At 32.9% G+C, this 16,794-nt stretch overlaps 1 protein-coding gene and 2 long non-coding RNA genes across 4 annotated transcripts in view; 2 read left to right on the top strand and 1 right to left on the bottom strand.

Moving 5' to 3' along the window:
• Positions 1–16,794, bottom strand: part of LOC127716465 (protein furry homolog) — a 631,222-nt gene that overhangs the window by 320,132 nt on the left and 294,296 nt on the right. For both annotated transcript variants that reach the window (XM_052222678.1, XM_052222679.1), the window contains exons 32-33: positions 11,054–11,328; positions 8,448–8,524 (exon numbers count right to left, since the gene is read on the bottom strand). In XM_052222678.1, the coding sequence (XP_052078638.1) occupies positions 8,448–8,524; positions 11,054–11,328 (352 nt within the window). The remainder of the gene's footprint in view (positions 1–8,447; positions 8,525–11,053; positions 11,329–16,794) is intronic.
• The window catches only part of LOC127716526 (uncharacterized), a 331,247-nt gene that overhangs the window by 235,085 nt on the left and 79,368 nt on the right, over positions 1–16,794 (top strand). The gene's annotated exons all lie outside the window — the stretch shown is intronic.
• The window catches only part of LOC127716520 (uncharacterized), a 157,635-nt gene that overhangs the window by 137,350 nt on the left and 3,491 nt on the right, over positions 1–16,794 (top strand). The gene's annotated exons all lie outside the window — the stretch shown is intronic.

Genomic DNA, 16,794 nt, shown 5'->3' with positions numbered 1-16,794 from the left:
TCTTGGTGTAACAATAACAGTATGAAAATCAATTGCACAATAAACAAAGTGTATGAAATTGAGTTCAAAACAAAAACTTACACAACTATCAGAATTATGTATTACCATCAACGAAACCTGTATTGAGAATGTCCATTCTTTAAAATTACTTGGAATTGACATTGATGAAAATTTAAGCTGGGAAGAACATGTTGATCGTATATGTAAGATTATCTCATCTAAAATATCACTTTTGTATAAACTTAAAGAATATTTGCCTATACACATAAGACAACTATTTTATAATGCATATATTCTACCATATATAGACTGTTGTAGTTCAGTTTGGGGAAATTTATTACAAAAAGATTCAGATAGAATCATAAATAAAATGCTTCGCTGGGCGCAGCTTGATACGACCGCAGAGGTCGAACCCTGAACAGTTGGGGCAAGTATGGACACAACATTCAAGCTTGATACAGCTCTGAATTTGGATTGTGATTAAATATTTGACACAGCATAGGTTTCTGACACAGAAAGAATGTGGTCTAAGAACTTCAATTTTTTTAATTTACCTATTATGGTCCAATGTCCAAAATCAAAATACATGGTTAGATTCAGCATATCAAAGAACCCCATATATTCAATTTTTGTTGAAATCAAACAAAGTTTAATTTTGGACCCCAACTTGGACAAACTTGAAAACTGGTCCCATAATCAAAAATCTAAACACATGTTTAGATTCAGCATATCAAAGTACCCGAAGAATTAAATTTTTGTTAAAATCAAACTAAGTTTAATTTTGGACCCTTTGGACCTTAATGTAGACAAATTTAAAAAACGGGTACCTAAATTAAAAATCTAAAAACACAGTTAGATTTGGCATATCAAAGAACCCCAATAATTCAATTTTTGATGAAATCAAACAAAGTTTAATTTTGGACCCTTTTGACCTCAATATGAACCAATTTGATAGCGGGCCCACAAATAAAAAATCTAAATACATGGTAAGATTCAGCATATCAAAGAACCCCATATATTCAATTTTTGTTGAAATCAAACAAAGTTTAATTTTGGACCCCAATTTGGACCAACTTGAAAACTGGGCCAAAAATCTAAAATCTAAATACATGTTTAGATTCAGCATATCAAAGAACCCCATATATTCAATTTTTGTTGAAATCAAACAAAGTTTAATTTTGGACCCCAACTTGGACCAACTTGAAAACTGGGCCCATAATCAAAAATCTAAACACATGTTTAGATTCAGCATATCAAAGAACCCTAAGAATTCAATTTTTGTTAAAATCAAACTAAGTTTAATTTTGGACCCTTTGGACCTTAATGTAGACAAATTTAAAAAACGGGACCCAAAATTAAAAATCTAAATACACGGTTAGATTCGGCATATCAAAGAACCCCAATAATTTAATTTTTGATGAAATCAAACAAAGTTTAATTTTGGACCCTTTGGACCTCAATGTGGACCAATTTAAAAACGGGGCCCAAAATCCAAAAACTTAATACACGGTTAGATTCAGCATATTAAAGAACCCCAAGAATTCAAGAATAAAACCCCATTGAAATTGATCAAGAAATAAGCAATTCATACGAAGTATCTTCTTTTGCACAATACTGTGCAATTGAATATTTCTTGCTATTGCGCAATACTGTACAATTGACAATTTCTTGCTATTGCGCAATATTGTGCTATTGGATATTTCTTGCTATTGCGCAATACTGTTAAATTGAAGATTTCTTGCTATTGCGCAATACTGTGCAATTGAAGATTTCTTGCTATTGTGCAATACTGTGCAATTGAAAATTTCTTGCTATTGCACAATACTTATTATATAATAATTTACACATCCTGTTTGGTGTGTATCTCCTACCATATCATTATCATTTGCTTTTAAATATAAATCAGAAATAACCAACTTAAAATGGAAAATTTTAAAAGAAAAAAAAAAGGAAAAAAAGAAAAAAAAAAAAAAAAAAAATCCCCCCCCCCCCAATTTTTTGAACCCCCTTATGATTCATCACCCCCAAACTCAATCCCAGCCTTCCCTTTGTGGTATGGTACCTTGCAGTACAATTTCAGAGAGATCCATACACTTGAACACAAGTTATTGTCTGGAAACTAGAAAAATGCTTATTTTTGGCCCCTTTTTGGCCCCCAATTCCTAAAATTTTGAGGCAATTACCCCCAAACTCAATTCCAGCTTTCCCTTTGTGATATGGAACCTTGTAGTACAATTTCAGAAATATCCAAACAGTTACACACAAGTTATTGTCATGAAACTAGAAAAATGCTTGTTTTTTGCCCCTTTTTTGGCCCCTAATTCCTAAAATTTTGAGGCAATTACCCCCAAAATCAATTACAGCCTTCCCTTTGTGATATGGAACCTTGTGGTACAATGTCAGAGAGATCCATACACTTACACACAAGTTATTGTCTGAAAGTTACAAAAATGCTTATTTTTGGCCCCTTTTTGGCCCCTAATTCCTTAACTGTTGGTACCATAACCCCCAAAATCAATCCCAACCTTCCTTTTGTGGTATTGAACCTTATGGTGAAATTTCATGGAGATCCATTCACTTAAACTAAAGTTAGAGTGCGAAAACCAATGTGTCTTCGGACGACGCCGGACGACGACGACGACGACGACGACGACAACGACGACGACGACGACGACGACGACGCCAACGTCATACCAATATACGACCAAAAAATTTTTAATTTTTGCGGTCGTATAAAAAGAGTAGGAAGAATAATACTTGAATGTGATATTTCTGTTCCATCTAATTTTAGTTTTCTTTTTTCAAATGGCTATCCTTTACAGAAAGAATAAAGTACCAACAATCAATTCTAATGTATAAAATTGTAAATGGATTAGCACCTGATTACTTTCAATGCTAAACAATAATGATGTTCGACACTACAACTTACGATCGGTCTCTAATAACGACCAAATAATAGTTTTTATAAAAAATCTTTTCATTATTCTGCAACCAAGGTATGGAATAATTTACCATTCACAATAAAAAAATGTCGTAATGTGGAATTATTCAAGAAAAATTGTTACATTTTCTTGAAAATTCTATGCAAGTCAAATAATTTTTCTTTTATGGTTAGAATTTGAAAACTTTATTAATTATTGCCATTTAAATGTTTGAATGATTGATTTGTATATATATATATTGATGTATGAATGTTAACTGTATACATGTATTTTGTTTGAGAGCCTCAATGAAAATTAGACTAGTTCTAATTGAGTTACCCTCTTTAAATAAAGAATTTATTATTATTATGATTATATAAGGATTTTGAGTGATTTTCATACCTGGTGATACAGTTGGAAAGAAACTGTAGATGATGGATTGTTGTGATCTATTTACATAACTACCACCAATGATATCACTGTTGATTTAAATGTTGTTGATGTTGATTAAGTTTACAATATTTTCACCTTCTATATAACCATCTGTAGTCCTGGGGCTCTTTTCACAAAAAATCTTACGACTAAAATTGATCTTAAGTTAAACTGAAATGTTCATAACTTACGAGCAATATTTATCATAAGATTTTTTGTGAAATGAGTCGTAGTTGTCTGTGTAGGTTCTTCTCTCAAATGCAAGCACCGTGTTGATGCTGTTGTATACATTAAAGTCTGCTTTTTCAAACAAAATAGCACATCCTAATTTTTACGGGAATGTTGTTTACTGAGCTCGGAAATTTAGATATGATCCGGGTAAACTTATCAATCCTTTAAATAAACTTATTCTAAAAGGTTACCACTTCAACACTGTATTTAGATCTTTGAATATTGTTTTTATTGGTATAAATATTGATTTTGTTATTAGTAAATTAAAACCATACTAAATATTATTGTTATACAAATATGTACATTCAAGGTACTACAATCTGTCTATACCTATATTTTGGCAATGCACACGGTCAAGTTTTTCTCTGACTATTAATGACGTCTTTACACTAAATCCATTGGATGTTGGATGTGTACTGATTGATATTTTAGTCTTAAATGATTTTTTTATTAGTTGTTATTGGCTTTTAACTAGCTGTCAGTAACTGGGTCAATATCCCTAATGCACCTTGAAATGAGGAACTCAAAAGTTGTGTGTAAACAAAAAATCTCTGTGTAGTGATATTGGACATGTTTCTATTTTTTACAAATGACTGAGCTTAACCATTTGTGGTGATTAGGAAAGTAGAGGAACATAGAATAAATGTGTAAAAACTATGGAGCTATTAGATATGTTCAAAGTATTAAATTTTCAAAGAACTTATTGTGTTAAAAAAGGGATTTTTTACCATGAGGAGCCGCATCACGAAAGGATGTTCGGGGTATGCTAATTTACGGAAAAAGTAATCTCACTTCGTACCCCGAAAATTTAACCACATATGTGAAAATGTCACAGCTTCGAAACGAGCTATCATACATATCCAAGTTTACGATATGGACTGAGCTACAGGAAAAAACGTTACCATTACCGTCTATGGAAAAACATTTAAAGATATTGACCCAACTGCTAGCACTCTCACATCTTTACTTAGTATCTTTTTTGTTGTGGGATGTATAGATTAGCTGCCACGTCCAGTCTTTGTTTTTGATAGAAGTTTTCTGCTTTGTACATGTTGTATCAATCTGATGAGTTAAGCCCTTAGTTTGTTCTTATGTTTTACTGTTAAACCATTGTAGCAGGTTAGGGGGAGGGTTTAACGCCAGCAAACTATTTTAACCCCGTCACATTGTATATGTGCCTGTCCCAAGTCAGGAGCCGGTAATTGAATGGTTGTCATTTTTTGCTGTTTCTCATATTTGTTATTGTTCTGCATAGTTGTTACACCACTGTCCAAGGTTAGGGGAAGGTTGGCGCTTCAAACTAGTTTAACCCCAACACATTCTGTATGTGCCTGTACCAGGTCAGCCTCATTGTTGAAGGCTGTACAGTTGCCTATAATTGCTTATATTCACTTCATTTGAACTTTGGTTGAGTTGTCTCATTGGCAATCAGACCACATCCCCTTATTTCTATATTGACAGTTTTTGGCTAAAATCAAAGTTGATATCAGAGTACTACTATTGGCACCAATGATGATCTTGGCTTTATGTTTGTTGAGTTGTATATGTCATTGAATTTCATTGTTGATGACTTCAATATTGTTAGAATTAGTGTTGTTGATGACTTCGGAAAGATTATGTAATATACATACCAAGTATCAAAATAACAAGCATTCTGAGAGTATTGTATTGCAATACATAGTCCCCTAACAATTCATTTGTTTGATGTGTTTGAGCTTTTGATTTTGCCATTTGAATAGGGACTTTTCATTTTGAATTTTCCTCGGAGTTCAGTATTTTTGGGATTTTACTTTGTACTGGAACAAAATGCTATCCTGATCTATAACTTGTCATGGTGTAAACTATATAAGAAATATCAAATCAATATCTTCAAGCATGACGAAAAAAAGTGTGGAAAACTGATTACTTGCATGAATTTTCTAAATCAGAGAAACATAACTCTGCCAAATAATCATTCAGCAAAATAATCATTCTAACCAAACAAAATTCAAACTTGATCTGTAACTTGTCATGGTAAAACTATATACTAAATATCAAATCAATATCTTCAAGCATAACAAAACTAGAGGCTCTAAAGAGCCTGTGTCGCTCACCTAGGTCTACGTGCATAATCAACAATGGACTCTCTCCAACATATTGTAGACAAGAATAGAATTCATGACAAAAATTTCATTTTTTTTATTATTTTGTAATGCTTATCATTTTGTCTGTTTAGTTTCTCTCTATCTTCTGTATTTTTTGCTCAAAACACAAAGGTCAGGATAAAAAATCCTCATTTAAGGGCAATCACTCCTATGAAGATTGACAGTCTACTAACTATATCAGCAAAATTTGACTTGTTTGTGGATCTTGCCTTGCTGATAATTTTTGTTATTTAAAGTGTCTATTTATCTATTATAATTTTTATCATATAAGGCAAAATGCAAAAAAAAAATGGTAAAAATCGTTATTAAAGGGCAATTGCTCCAATAAGGAGTCGTTGGAAAATTTTCTCCATATTGTCTTAAATGTAGATCTTGTCTTGTTGATCATTTTTGTTATTTAAGTTTCTATCTATTTATTATAATTTTTAAGATAGAAGGCAAAAACGCCAAAAATTGGTAAAAATCGTCAGTAAAGGTCAATAACTCTAATGAGGGTCGACTAACAATTACTACCATGCATACTTATTTGTAGATCTTGTCTTGCTGATCATTTTTGTAACTATTATAGTTTTCAAGATAAAAGGCAAAAATAAAAAAAAAATGGTAAACTTCTTCATTTAAGGGCAATAACTCCTATTAAAAGTCACCTGACTGTTTTGACGTCATGATCAATTGGTAGAGCTCAACATTTTGAACATTTTTGCCCCGTCAGAATTTCCCTATTTATAACATTTTTCAAAATAATAGACAAAACTTGCATTTTACCCATATGTTCTATTTTTTAGCCATGTCGGCCATCTTGGTTAGCAGGCGAGGTCATATGAAAAATATTTTAAACTAGATACCCCAATGATGATTGTGGCCAAGTTTGGTTAAATTTGGTCCAATAGTTTCAGAGTAGAAAATTTTTGTAAAAGTTAACATACAACCACGACGACAGACAAAGGACGACGGACATCAAGTGATGAGAAAAGCTCACTTGGCCCTCTGGGCCAGTTGAGCTAAAAAAGCGTGGAAAACTGATTATTTGCATGAATTTTCTAAGTCCAAGGACCATTACTCTGCACAAAATCATTAAACCAGAACAAAATTCAAACTTGATCTGTAACTGGTCATGATAAAACTATTTACCAAATATCATATCAATATCTTCAAGCACTAAGAAAAAAGTGTGGAAAACTGATTTGCTGGACTGAGGGATGGACAGACAGACAGACAGATCAACAGAGTGCAAACCTATAGTCCCCTTTGACTTCGTCGGTAGGGGACTAAAAATAAAGAGATTTGGTATGATTGCCAACAAGATAACTATCCACCAAAATGAAGTGGATGTAAGCAATTATATGCCACCGTATGGCCTTCAACAATGAGAAAAAAACACCCTATAATTGGCCATAAAAAAAGTAACAGCACAACATAAGAACAAACTGTAATAAACTGCTTCGCTGAGCGCAGCTGGAAACGCCCGCCGACGTCCAACCCTGAACAGTTGGGGCAAAAATGGACACAATATTCAAGCTTGATACAGGTCTGAATTTGGATTGTAATTAAATATTTGATATATTATAGGTTTCTGAATAAATGTAGTCAAAGAACTTGAAACTGGTTATATGAAAGATTTCTTGCTGTTGTGCAATACACTGTGCTCTTGCGTAATACTTAGTAAATCTGTTGTCAGACTATAAACAAATAAAATCTTATAACTCGGAAACGTAAAATCGAAAATTTATAAAATTCCAAAAGGAGCTTACAAAAATAGATATAAACAATTTACCAAAGTTTCATAAAAAATGCTGAAAGCATTTTTGAGTTATTGTCGGAAAACTGGAAAATCCCCCTTTTTGTAATGAATAAAACCCCATAAATCGGAAACGTATAGTCTGAAATTTATAAAAATCAAAAGGGAGCTCACGTCAATAGATATGAACAATTCACAAAAGTTTCTTGCAAATTGATGAAATTGTTTTTGAGTTATTGTCTGAAAACTGGAAAATCCCCCCTTTTTTAATGAATAAAACCCCAAAACTCGGAAACGGTAAATCCAAAATTTTTAAAAAACGAAAGGGAGCTCACGTCAATAGATATGAACAATTCACAAAAGTTTCATGCAAATTGGTTAAATTTTTTTTGAGTTATTGTCTGAAAACTGGAAAATCCCCCCTTTTTTAATGAATAAAACCCCATTACTCAGAAACGGTAAATCCGAAATTTATAAAAAACGGAAGGGAGCTCACGTCAATAGATATGAACAATTCACAAAAAGTTTCATGCAAATTGGTGAAATTGTTTTTGAGTTATTGTCTGAAAACTGGAAAATCCCCCTTTTTTAATGAATAAAACCCCAAAACTCGGAAATGGTAAATCTGAAATTTTTAAAAAAACCAAAGGGAGCTCATGTCAATAGATATAAACGATTCACCAAAGTTTCATGCATATTGGTTAAAGCGTTTTTGGATTAATGTGTCCGACATGTTGACGACAGACGGACGGACAGACGGACGGACAGACGGTCAACGGTATACCATAATACGTCCCGTAAACGGACGTATAAAAATCAGTTGCAAAGTCTATGATTAAAGATACAAGCTCTTAAAAACAACAATATGATACCGTAATCTAGACATTTTGTATTTGGATACAAGATTTTCTCTATTTGGTAAAACAAGAATAGAAAATCAAAGAAATCTTTAGTATCATTTTAGTCATTTGAAAAACTTACCCATTAGAAACTGATCCTGTGTTGATTCAGAACTTGAATTACTTCTAAGGGACATTGTTGACTCTGTTAACATGGTACTGCAAAAAAAACAAAATGTATGATTTCATTCACACTCCAACAAACCATGGCCATGACATGATCACATGACCTAATGTTCTCATAAGAAACATAGACAGCCTCAAATTCTGAATTGGAGTGCTATTATGAAATTGAATACAGTAATCTTGAATCTATTCATTTTTTGTCATGACCTGAAAACTTGAATGTAAATTTTACAAATTGGATCATTTTTATTCATCATGCATGGTCTTAAAGATTGATTTCATAGCACAACTTAAAAAATTACTTTGAGGAATAAAATGTACCATAATTGTAATCTTCATGAATTTCTAAAAAGCACTAAATGTAACTTGAAAATACTGTGGATTCATTTATTTTCGTTGGTACTAATTTTCGTTGATTGAGGAAAACTTACACTTTCGTGGATATTTAATTTCGTGGTTTTGGCAAAGTCTGCATATATTCCTTTAGGAAATTTGTAATTCGTTGAACATTTAAATTCGTGGTTCCCCTGTACCCACGAAATCCACGAAAATTGGTATCAAACGAATATTAATGAATCCACAGTACACAAAAGAAAATAGCTATAATATTTATTAAAAATTTATATAAATGTGAAAAGACATTGCATGGTTACTGTAAACCAACAAATGTTCACAAAAGATTTATTTTTGCAACTTTCAGAAAAGAAAAAAATATGTGAATGTGTGAAAATTTGACTTTCACTTATATAAATACATTTAGAAAATAAATCACTACAAAGTCTGTTAGAAAGGGCTAAACATGAAATAAAGTATCCACAAAAATCACTTGGTTTACTGTATACCTATCGATATCATTTCAATTGGTGCTTTTTCACATTAAATTCAAAGGTTCACATAAGCCTGGGAAGATGTCTCATTATTTCTATCTACTATTATACCCAGTTTTTAAACTCATATAAGACTTATATTTTGTGTTATTCAGAAGGCCTCACAAGAGATTTGTATTGTACTAACTGATGTTACCCTCTTTAAAAAAAAGTATTTATTAATATATCATTAAATTATTAAAGACAAATTTCCCTGAAACCTCTCCAGAGCGCCTGAGATCAACCCTGGTTCATGATGTTGCTCAATTTTAAATATTCTGTGCAGTGTTTTGTGGACTTTTTTTTATCTCCATTTGTTTGTTATGGGGGAGGGGTCATTGTGTTGTTTGTCAGCCTATGACCTCATTTTTGACTGGCCTCATGGTATCTTCTTTCTTTTTAATGATCTCTAATATTTGCAAAACATTTATCTTGTTGATCACTTTAAAAATAAAAAAAATGACATATGATGATATGAACATACTGATATGTAAAGGATTTCATACATTTCAGACATCTTTTCTTGCCAAAAATTCTAATTTTTTTAAAACATGTATCTCAAAAAGAAGCATTTTAGCAAAAGTTTAATTTACCCATAACTATTGAAATAAAATGCTCCGCTGGGCGCAGCTTGATACGACCGCAGAGGTCGAACCCTGAACAGTTGGGGCAAGTATGGACACAACATTCAAGCTTGATACAGCACTGAATTTGGATTGTGATTAAATATTTGACACAGCATAGGTTTCTGACACAGAATGAATGTGGTCTAAGAACTTAAAAAATTTTAATTTACCTATTCAAACCATATCACTATTATTTGCTTTTATATATAAATCAGAAATAACCAATTTAAAATGGAAAATTTTAAAGAAAAACAAAAGGAAAAAAAAATCCCTCCCCCAAATTTTTTGAACCCCCTTATGATTCATCATCCCCAAACTCAATCCCAGCCTTCCTTTTGTGGTATGGTACCTTGCAGTACAATTTCAGAGAGATCCATACACTTGAACACAAGTTATTGTCTGGAAACTAGAAAAATGCTTGTTTTTAGGCCCCTTTTTGGCCCCAAATTCCTAAACATTTAGGGCAATTACCCCCAAACTCAAACCCAGCTTTCCCTATGTGATGTGGAACCTTGTAGTACAATTTCATAAAGATCCATACATTTACACACAAGTTATTGTCCTGAAACTAGAAAAATGCTTGTTTTTTGCCCCTTTTTGGCCCCTAATTCCTAAAATTTTGAGGCAATTACCCCCAAAATCAATCCCAGCATTCCCTTTGTGATATGGAACCTTGTGGTACAATGTCAGAGAGATCCATACACTAACACACAAGTTTTGTCTGGAAGTTACAAAAATGCTTATTTTTGGCCCCTTTTTGGCCCCTAATTCCTTAACTGTTGGTACCATAACCCCCAAAATCAATCCCAACCTTCCATTGAATCTTATGGTAAAATTTCATAGAGATCCATTCACTAAAACTAAAGTTAGAGTGCGAAAACCAATGTGTCTTCGGACGACGACGACGACGACGCCAATGTCATACCAATATATGACCGCAAAATTTTTTTGCGGTCGTATAAAAAATGTTATGTATCAAAACGTTTTTATTTTGAATTTCAGCAGCAAATATCCTTGAACAGGTGCATAAAAATTGTCAGAATATAACTTCCATGAGCAGTAAAACATACCATTCACTTGGAGCATCTGCTTCATTTGCACTATGACGTTTTGTGTGTAATGTCCCTTTTTCCAGTGGTGTATCTACTTGATTGACAAGTTTTTCATCATCAGTTGTATTAGAAACTGCTGTTGAACGTTTTTGGTGTGACAACCTAAAATATGGTGGAGTCTGAGTTCGCTCTATTGTCATGTTGAGAGTTTCTACAGTCTGCAACTCGTTCATTAACTCATCAACAAGTCGTTCAGGCTTTGCTCTTCCTAGGTAGGTTATTACTCTCTTAGCCTAAAAAACACCAATTTGTTAATATTTAAACATATGGTTACATTTAGTTCAAGATGGCCACAACATGAAATCAAAGTGCTTATGAGCACTGAAGGGTAAAGAATTGCTTTCATTTTGAAATTTTGTGAATTTTTAAATAAAACATTGATTTGTATTTTGCTAAGAACATTAAAAATTTGAGTTGGAGTTTAATTCCTTTGTTCATGAAAGTACATTTGTAGTTGAACCTATCTTTATAACAGATTCATACATCATGCATTACTTATGTAATTTTTAATAAAATAAATGTGGATAGTGTCCACATGTAAACACAGATGATGCCCCCGCTTGCATATCATATACTGTGGATTCATTTTTATTCGTGGTATACCAATTTTCGTGGGTTTCGTGGGTCACAGCGAACCACGAATTTAAGAATTCAACGAAGAATAATCCCGAGAAATGTGTATGGAGTTATGTTATGCAGTTCTAGTATATAGTGTTGACTAGCGATAAACATTGTAACATAACACGTGTTTTTAATGAAGACGATACAAATATTTTGATTTAATCAATAATAAATATATCGAATATCAGTGATAATTTACTTTTTAAAATTGATTAAAATTGTTCATGGAAAATAACTGCAAGTTGTTAATTACCGTGTCATAGTTTGGTTTACTGGTGATTAAAAATCAATAGGATTAAGTACGGGGATATTGCCCGTAGGTAATATTGTTTATGACAGGAACATTTATTTTCACACCTTTTACTTATATGACTGTTTATTATATCGTGATTAGGGAAATAAGCTTTCAATCATAGAGTTTTGAATGCCTTATAAAATTCCGACAAGAATTTATAAATTGTAAAACAAACAAATAATTAGTTGTCTCTGTCCATTATTGTAATAGAAGTTTTTAATGAACACTTTAACCTAGAATGACTAAGCGAGGATTTTGACAATTCAAATCTTTTTCAATGAATTTCTTCTTTTTTGTTTGTTTTATTATTGATCAAACCAAGGAGGTTATATGATCTTCTAAATCAAAAAGAAATCCACGAATTACATATCTGATTTTTTTTTTTTTTTTTGTAATTAGCGATCCACGAATTTACGTATACCACGAAACGTCTTTTTTTCTCTATCCACGAAAATTGATACCCACGAAAATAAATGAATCCACAGTAGTTATAAAGGGACATAACTGAACATGGTAAAAGTGACGCTACCTAAATTTAAACTTGATCTGAGTTTTGTGGTAATAAGCATTGTGTGTAAGTCTCATAACATTTGGTTGAGGCAAACTTAAGTAGAGAACAGAAACTAAAAATTCAGCAATTTTTCTATTTGTAAACACGCATAACTCTAGAACGGTTGTGTATAAGTTTTATAACATTTGGTTGAGACAAACTAAAGTTAGAGAACGGAAACGAAAAATTCAGCAATTTTTATGTTTATAAAGGGACATAACTCAAGAATGGTAAAAGTGTCGCCACCAAATTTCATACTTTATCTGTATTTGGTAGTAATAAGCATTGTGTATAAGTTTCATAACATTTGGTTGAGGCAAACTAAAGTTAGAAAACAGAAACAAAAAATTTGTACTTGATCTTAGTTTTGTGGTAATAAATATTGTGTATAGGTTCGATAATGTTTGGTTGGGGCAAACTTAAGTTACAGAATGGAAACTAAAAATTTTGCAATCTTTCGATTTATAAAGGGGCATAACTCAATAATGGTTAAAGTGACACTACCCAAATTCAACTTGATCTGTGTTTTATCAGTGGAAGTCAAAATTAAACATTGCATTGTATAAAGCATTGATTGTAATTGATTCAACTATAGTCATGGACAAAGGAAGATAACTCCAATTTTAAAAATTACTTGATATTTGGAAGAAAAGAAAATATTTGCAATTTTTCCATTTATAAAGGAGCATAACTCTAGAACAGTTAAAGTGACGGCACCAAAATTCAAACTTGATCTGTGTTTTGTGGTAATAAGCATTGTGTATAAGTTTCATAACATTTGGTTGAGGCAAACTCAAGTTACAGAATGGAAACCAATTTTGGGACGTACATACGTACGTACAGATGGACAAGGGTAAAACTTAATGCCCCCACCGCTACGACGGGGGCATAAAAAAATGTTTTCTTGACAAGTATGGTAATTCAAATACAAATCATATTGTAACTTAAATATCAAAGTATAACATATCATCAATAAATTGCATGACATTCACTGGATAGGATCTAAATAATGATCACTTCAATGCACTATTTTGTTTGAACTATCAAAGGTAATGATAAACCTTGGAAGATATAGATATCAAGTCAGTTAAAGTTAACAATTATAGGTCAAAGTACGGTCTTCAACATGGAGCCTTGGCTCACACCGAACAGCAAGCTATAAAGGGCCCCAAAATGACTAGTGTAAAACAATATTGAAACAGGAAAACCAACGAGTATATTTCAATATTTCAAACACAGTTTTACCACAATCTTCCATCTCCAACTAACCTGGCTGGTCCTTGGGGCATTTACACATTAAATATAAAAACAAATATTTTTCATGGACATTTTATATTATTTAAAGCGTTTTGAGTTCTGAAATTGTAGTTCATTTGTAAATTCTAGCTGTTGGAACTGAATCAAGATGTAAAATTGGACAGGTTCCCCTAATAAAAGCTTGTCCAGGTATTGGTTCACATGTTTCTAATTTATCCCATTTTATATACTGTGAATTCATTATAATTCGTGGGATACCAATTTTCGTGGATTTGGTTATAGGTCATAGTGAACCACAAATTTAAATGTTCAACAAATTAGAAATTTTCTTTGGGTATGTATGCATGAGACTTCAGCAAAATCATGAAATCAAATATCCATGAAAAAGTATGTTTTCCTCAATCCAAGAAATTTGGTACACACGAAAATAAATGAATCCACAGTAGCTAAAAAAACCAAACATGAATTAAAATGATATCTACAACCATTTGAGTAACAAAAATCCTCACTTTGTTCTTTAAATTTACATGCTACATGACACACCACATTAACTTTATACATCCATATGCCAATTGATAAAAAAAATCTGACCTTAACACAACTACCAGTACAACATGTATATGAGAATTTCATAAGGAGAAAAACTAATGGTAAAAATATAGGTATCCCTTCTTTGAAAGGAAAACAAGAGTTGCAATTAATGAAACTCATTCATTTCCAGAAATAGCAGTTCCTGTACTAACCTATGCATATTTCCCCCTCCCCCAATTGTTTTCTTATGAATTTAAAGAGAGAATAAGAGGCAACAAGGAACCTATATTACTCACCTGGTATTTATGTATTGTACATGTACGTGTAACTGAAGAGCATGATTCTCACTAGAAAATCACATTGTCATCTCCAGGACTCAAACCCCGGACCTCAGTGTTCAAAGTCAGTGCTCTAACTGACTGATCTTTAAAAGAAGTACTTTCCTACCTCAACTGATTACAGCTGCTTAAGTATTTACTACTCAAAGGAAGCAATCTTGTCATGCTTCCATCACCTCACGAGTCATCATATCCTTATGACTCTTCACAACACAAACACTGGCTAGATATCACCTCTAAACACAATGGGGTTTTTAGTTGGGTGCCAAGTGTAATCTGAGATCATGATTCTCACTAAAAAATACAATGGTCTCCTCCAGGATTTGAACCAGGGACCTGTGTTTTTGGAATCAGCACTTTTACCTTCTAACGAATACAATATACAGCATACTGCAATATCAGATTGACGAGGCAGAGGTGTTGCCATTGTACATAAATCTAACTTGATTATCAAACCTATTCAGAAAACAACAAAGAAATTCACACATTGTAAACTCCTTAAATGCAGTGTAAGTGCATCAAATCGTCAATTTCGTTTAAATATGATCTAATGTCCTCCTCCATTTCTGAAGAATCAACTAAAAAATTCAATATTTTTTTAGTAGTCTGACCTTCTTGACTTGTTGAAATTCCTGAGGAAATTATTCTGACAGGGGACTTGAGTTTCCATCTCGACGACAAGAACGATTGTGAAACTCATAAATTTGAAGAGACTATCAGCAACCATGGTCTCATACAGTATGTTATCAACACTAAGCATATCCGTGGAAACACTCAACATTATCTTATGCAGGGAGAACAGTGGGTCCAGAACAGTTCCATTCTCGCTAGCACACCATCAATTGTGGATATCCAAATCTGTGATGACAAAGGCATTTCCTCGCTAGATCTTTTTGCGGTGCTTCGTGAACTATATGTCACTACACCGTCGAAGCAACGCAAGTCAGTGACTTTTCAGAAGTTCAAAGGAATTAACATTAAAAATATCGAAAAAAGATATAAACAATTCTCCTTTTCTTAAATGAGCAGAAGACTTTGGTTGAAAATTTACCTGTTTTATATGACTCAGTACTTCCATCTGTCCTCGACATGCATGCTTCAATACAATCAAAAGTGATCACTCTGCAACCAAACAAAGAGTGGGACACAGATTTACAAAGAACATTGTTCCAGGACAAGCAAAATGCTCTTCAAATGCAAGATGGACTATTATTCAAGTAAAATTTCGGAAGTTGGACATGACCAAAAGAAACTACTTCAGCTCATGAACAGTCTAATGGGAAACACAAACGCTGTTATTTTGCCATCACACCACAGTGAAATGGAAGTATCAAATAGATTCGTAAAATATTTCCTTGGACAAATCTAAACTATAAGGACCAATCTATGTAAAGTAAATGAATCGTCTTGCAGTGACAATGAAGATTTAAAATTTGAAGGCTGCCCACTCACTGTCTTTACACCCGAATATGTAGAGGAAGTGTGTAAGATTATTCTGAATGCTCCTACCAAATCATGCCAATTGGACCCACTTCCGACAAAGATATTAAAACCTTGTTTGAACAGTTTAGCTACTGTCATCACCAATATAGTCACTGCAACAATGTTGTGTACACCATCTTTCAAGGAGAGTGGTCGTAGACAAAGATGTGTTTTAAAATTATTGACCAGTCTCTAATCTAGGTTTGTATCCAAATTGCTCGAAAAAGGTAGTTGAGACTAGCCTTGAAAACCATCATATGTCAAACTCTCTTCCATGACACCGTACAATCAGCCTACTGTACTTGTCATTCAACTGAGTCAGTATTACTACATGTAATGATGTTCATCACGACATTAGTCTTGCACTTGACAATAACAGATTAAGACAGTTGTACAACGACTGTTACTGGTATGGACAGTTGTTTTTTCATCCAGTAGTGAACTGTTGTGCTGTTTTACTAATGCTAGAACTATCGGCTGCTTTCAATGTGATCGATCATTCTATTCTGGTGAAGTGGTTGGAACACTCTTGTGGGATAACCTGTACAACACTTAATTGGTTGAAATGGTATCTCGAGATGAGGACTCAACGCATCACTATTGGTTCTGTTCTTTCAGATCAAAT

This window comes from Mytilus californianus, unplaced genomic scaffold (genome assembly GCF_021869535.1).
Source record: "Mytilus californianus isolate M0D057914Y unplaced genomic scaffold, xbMytCali1.0.p SCAF_9, whole genome shotgun sequence".
NCBI lineage: Eukaryota > Metazoa > Mollusca > Bivalvia > Mytilida > Mytilidae > Mytilus > Mytilus californianus.
This window is presented reverse-complemented; position numbering and strand designations above follow the sequence as displayed.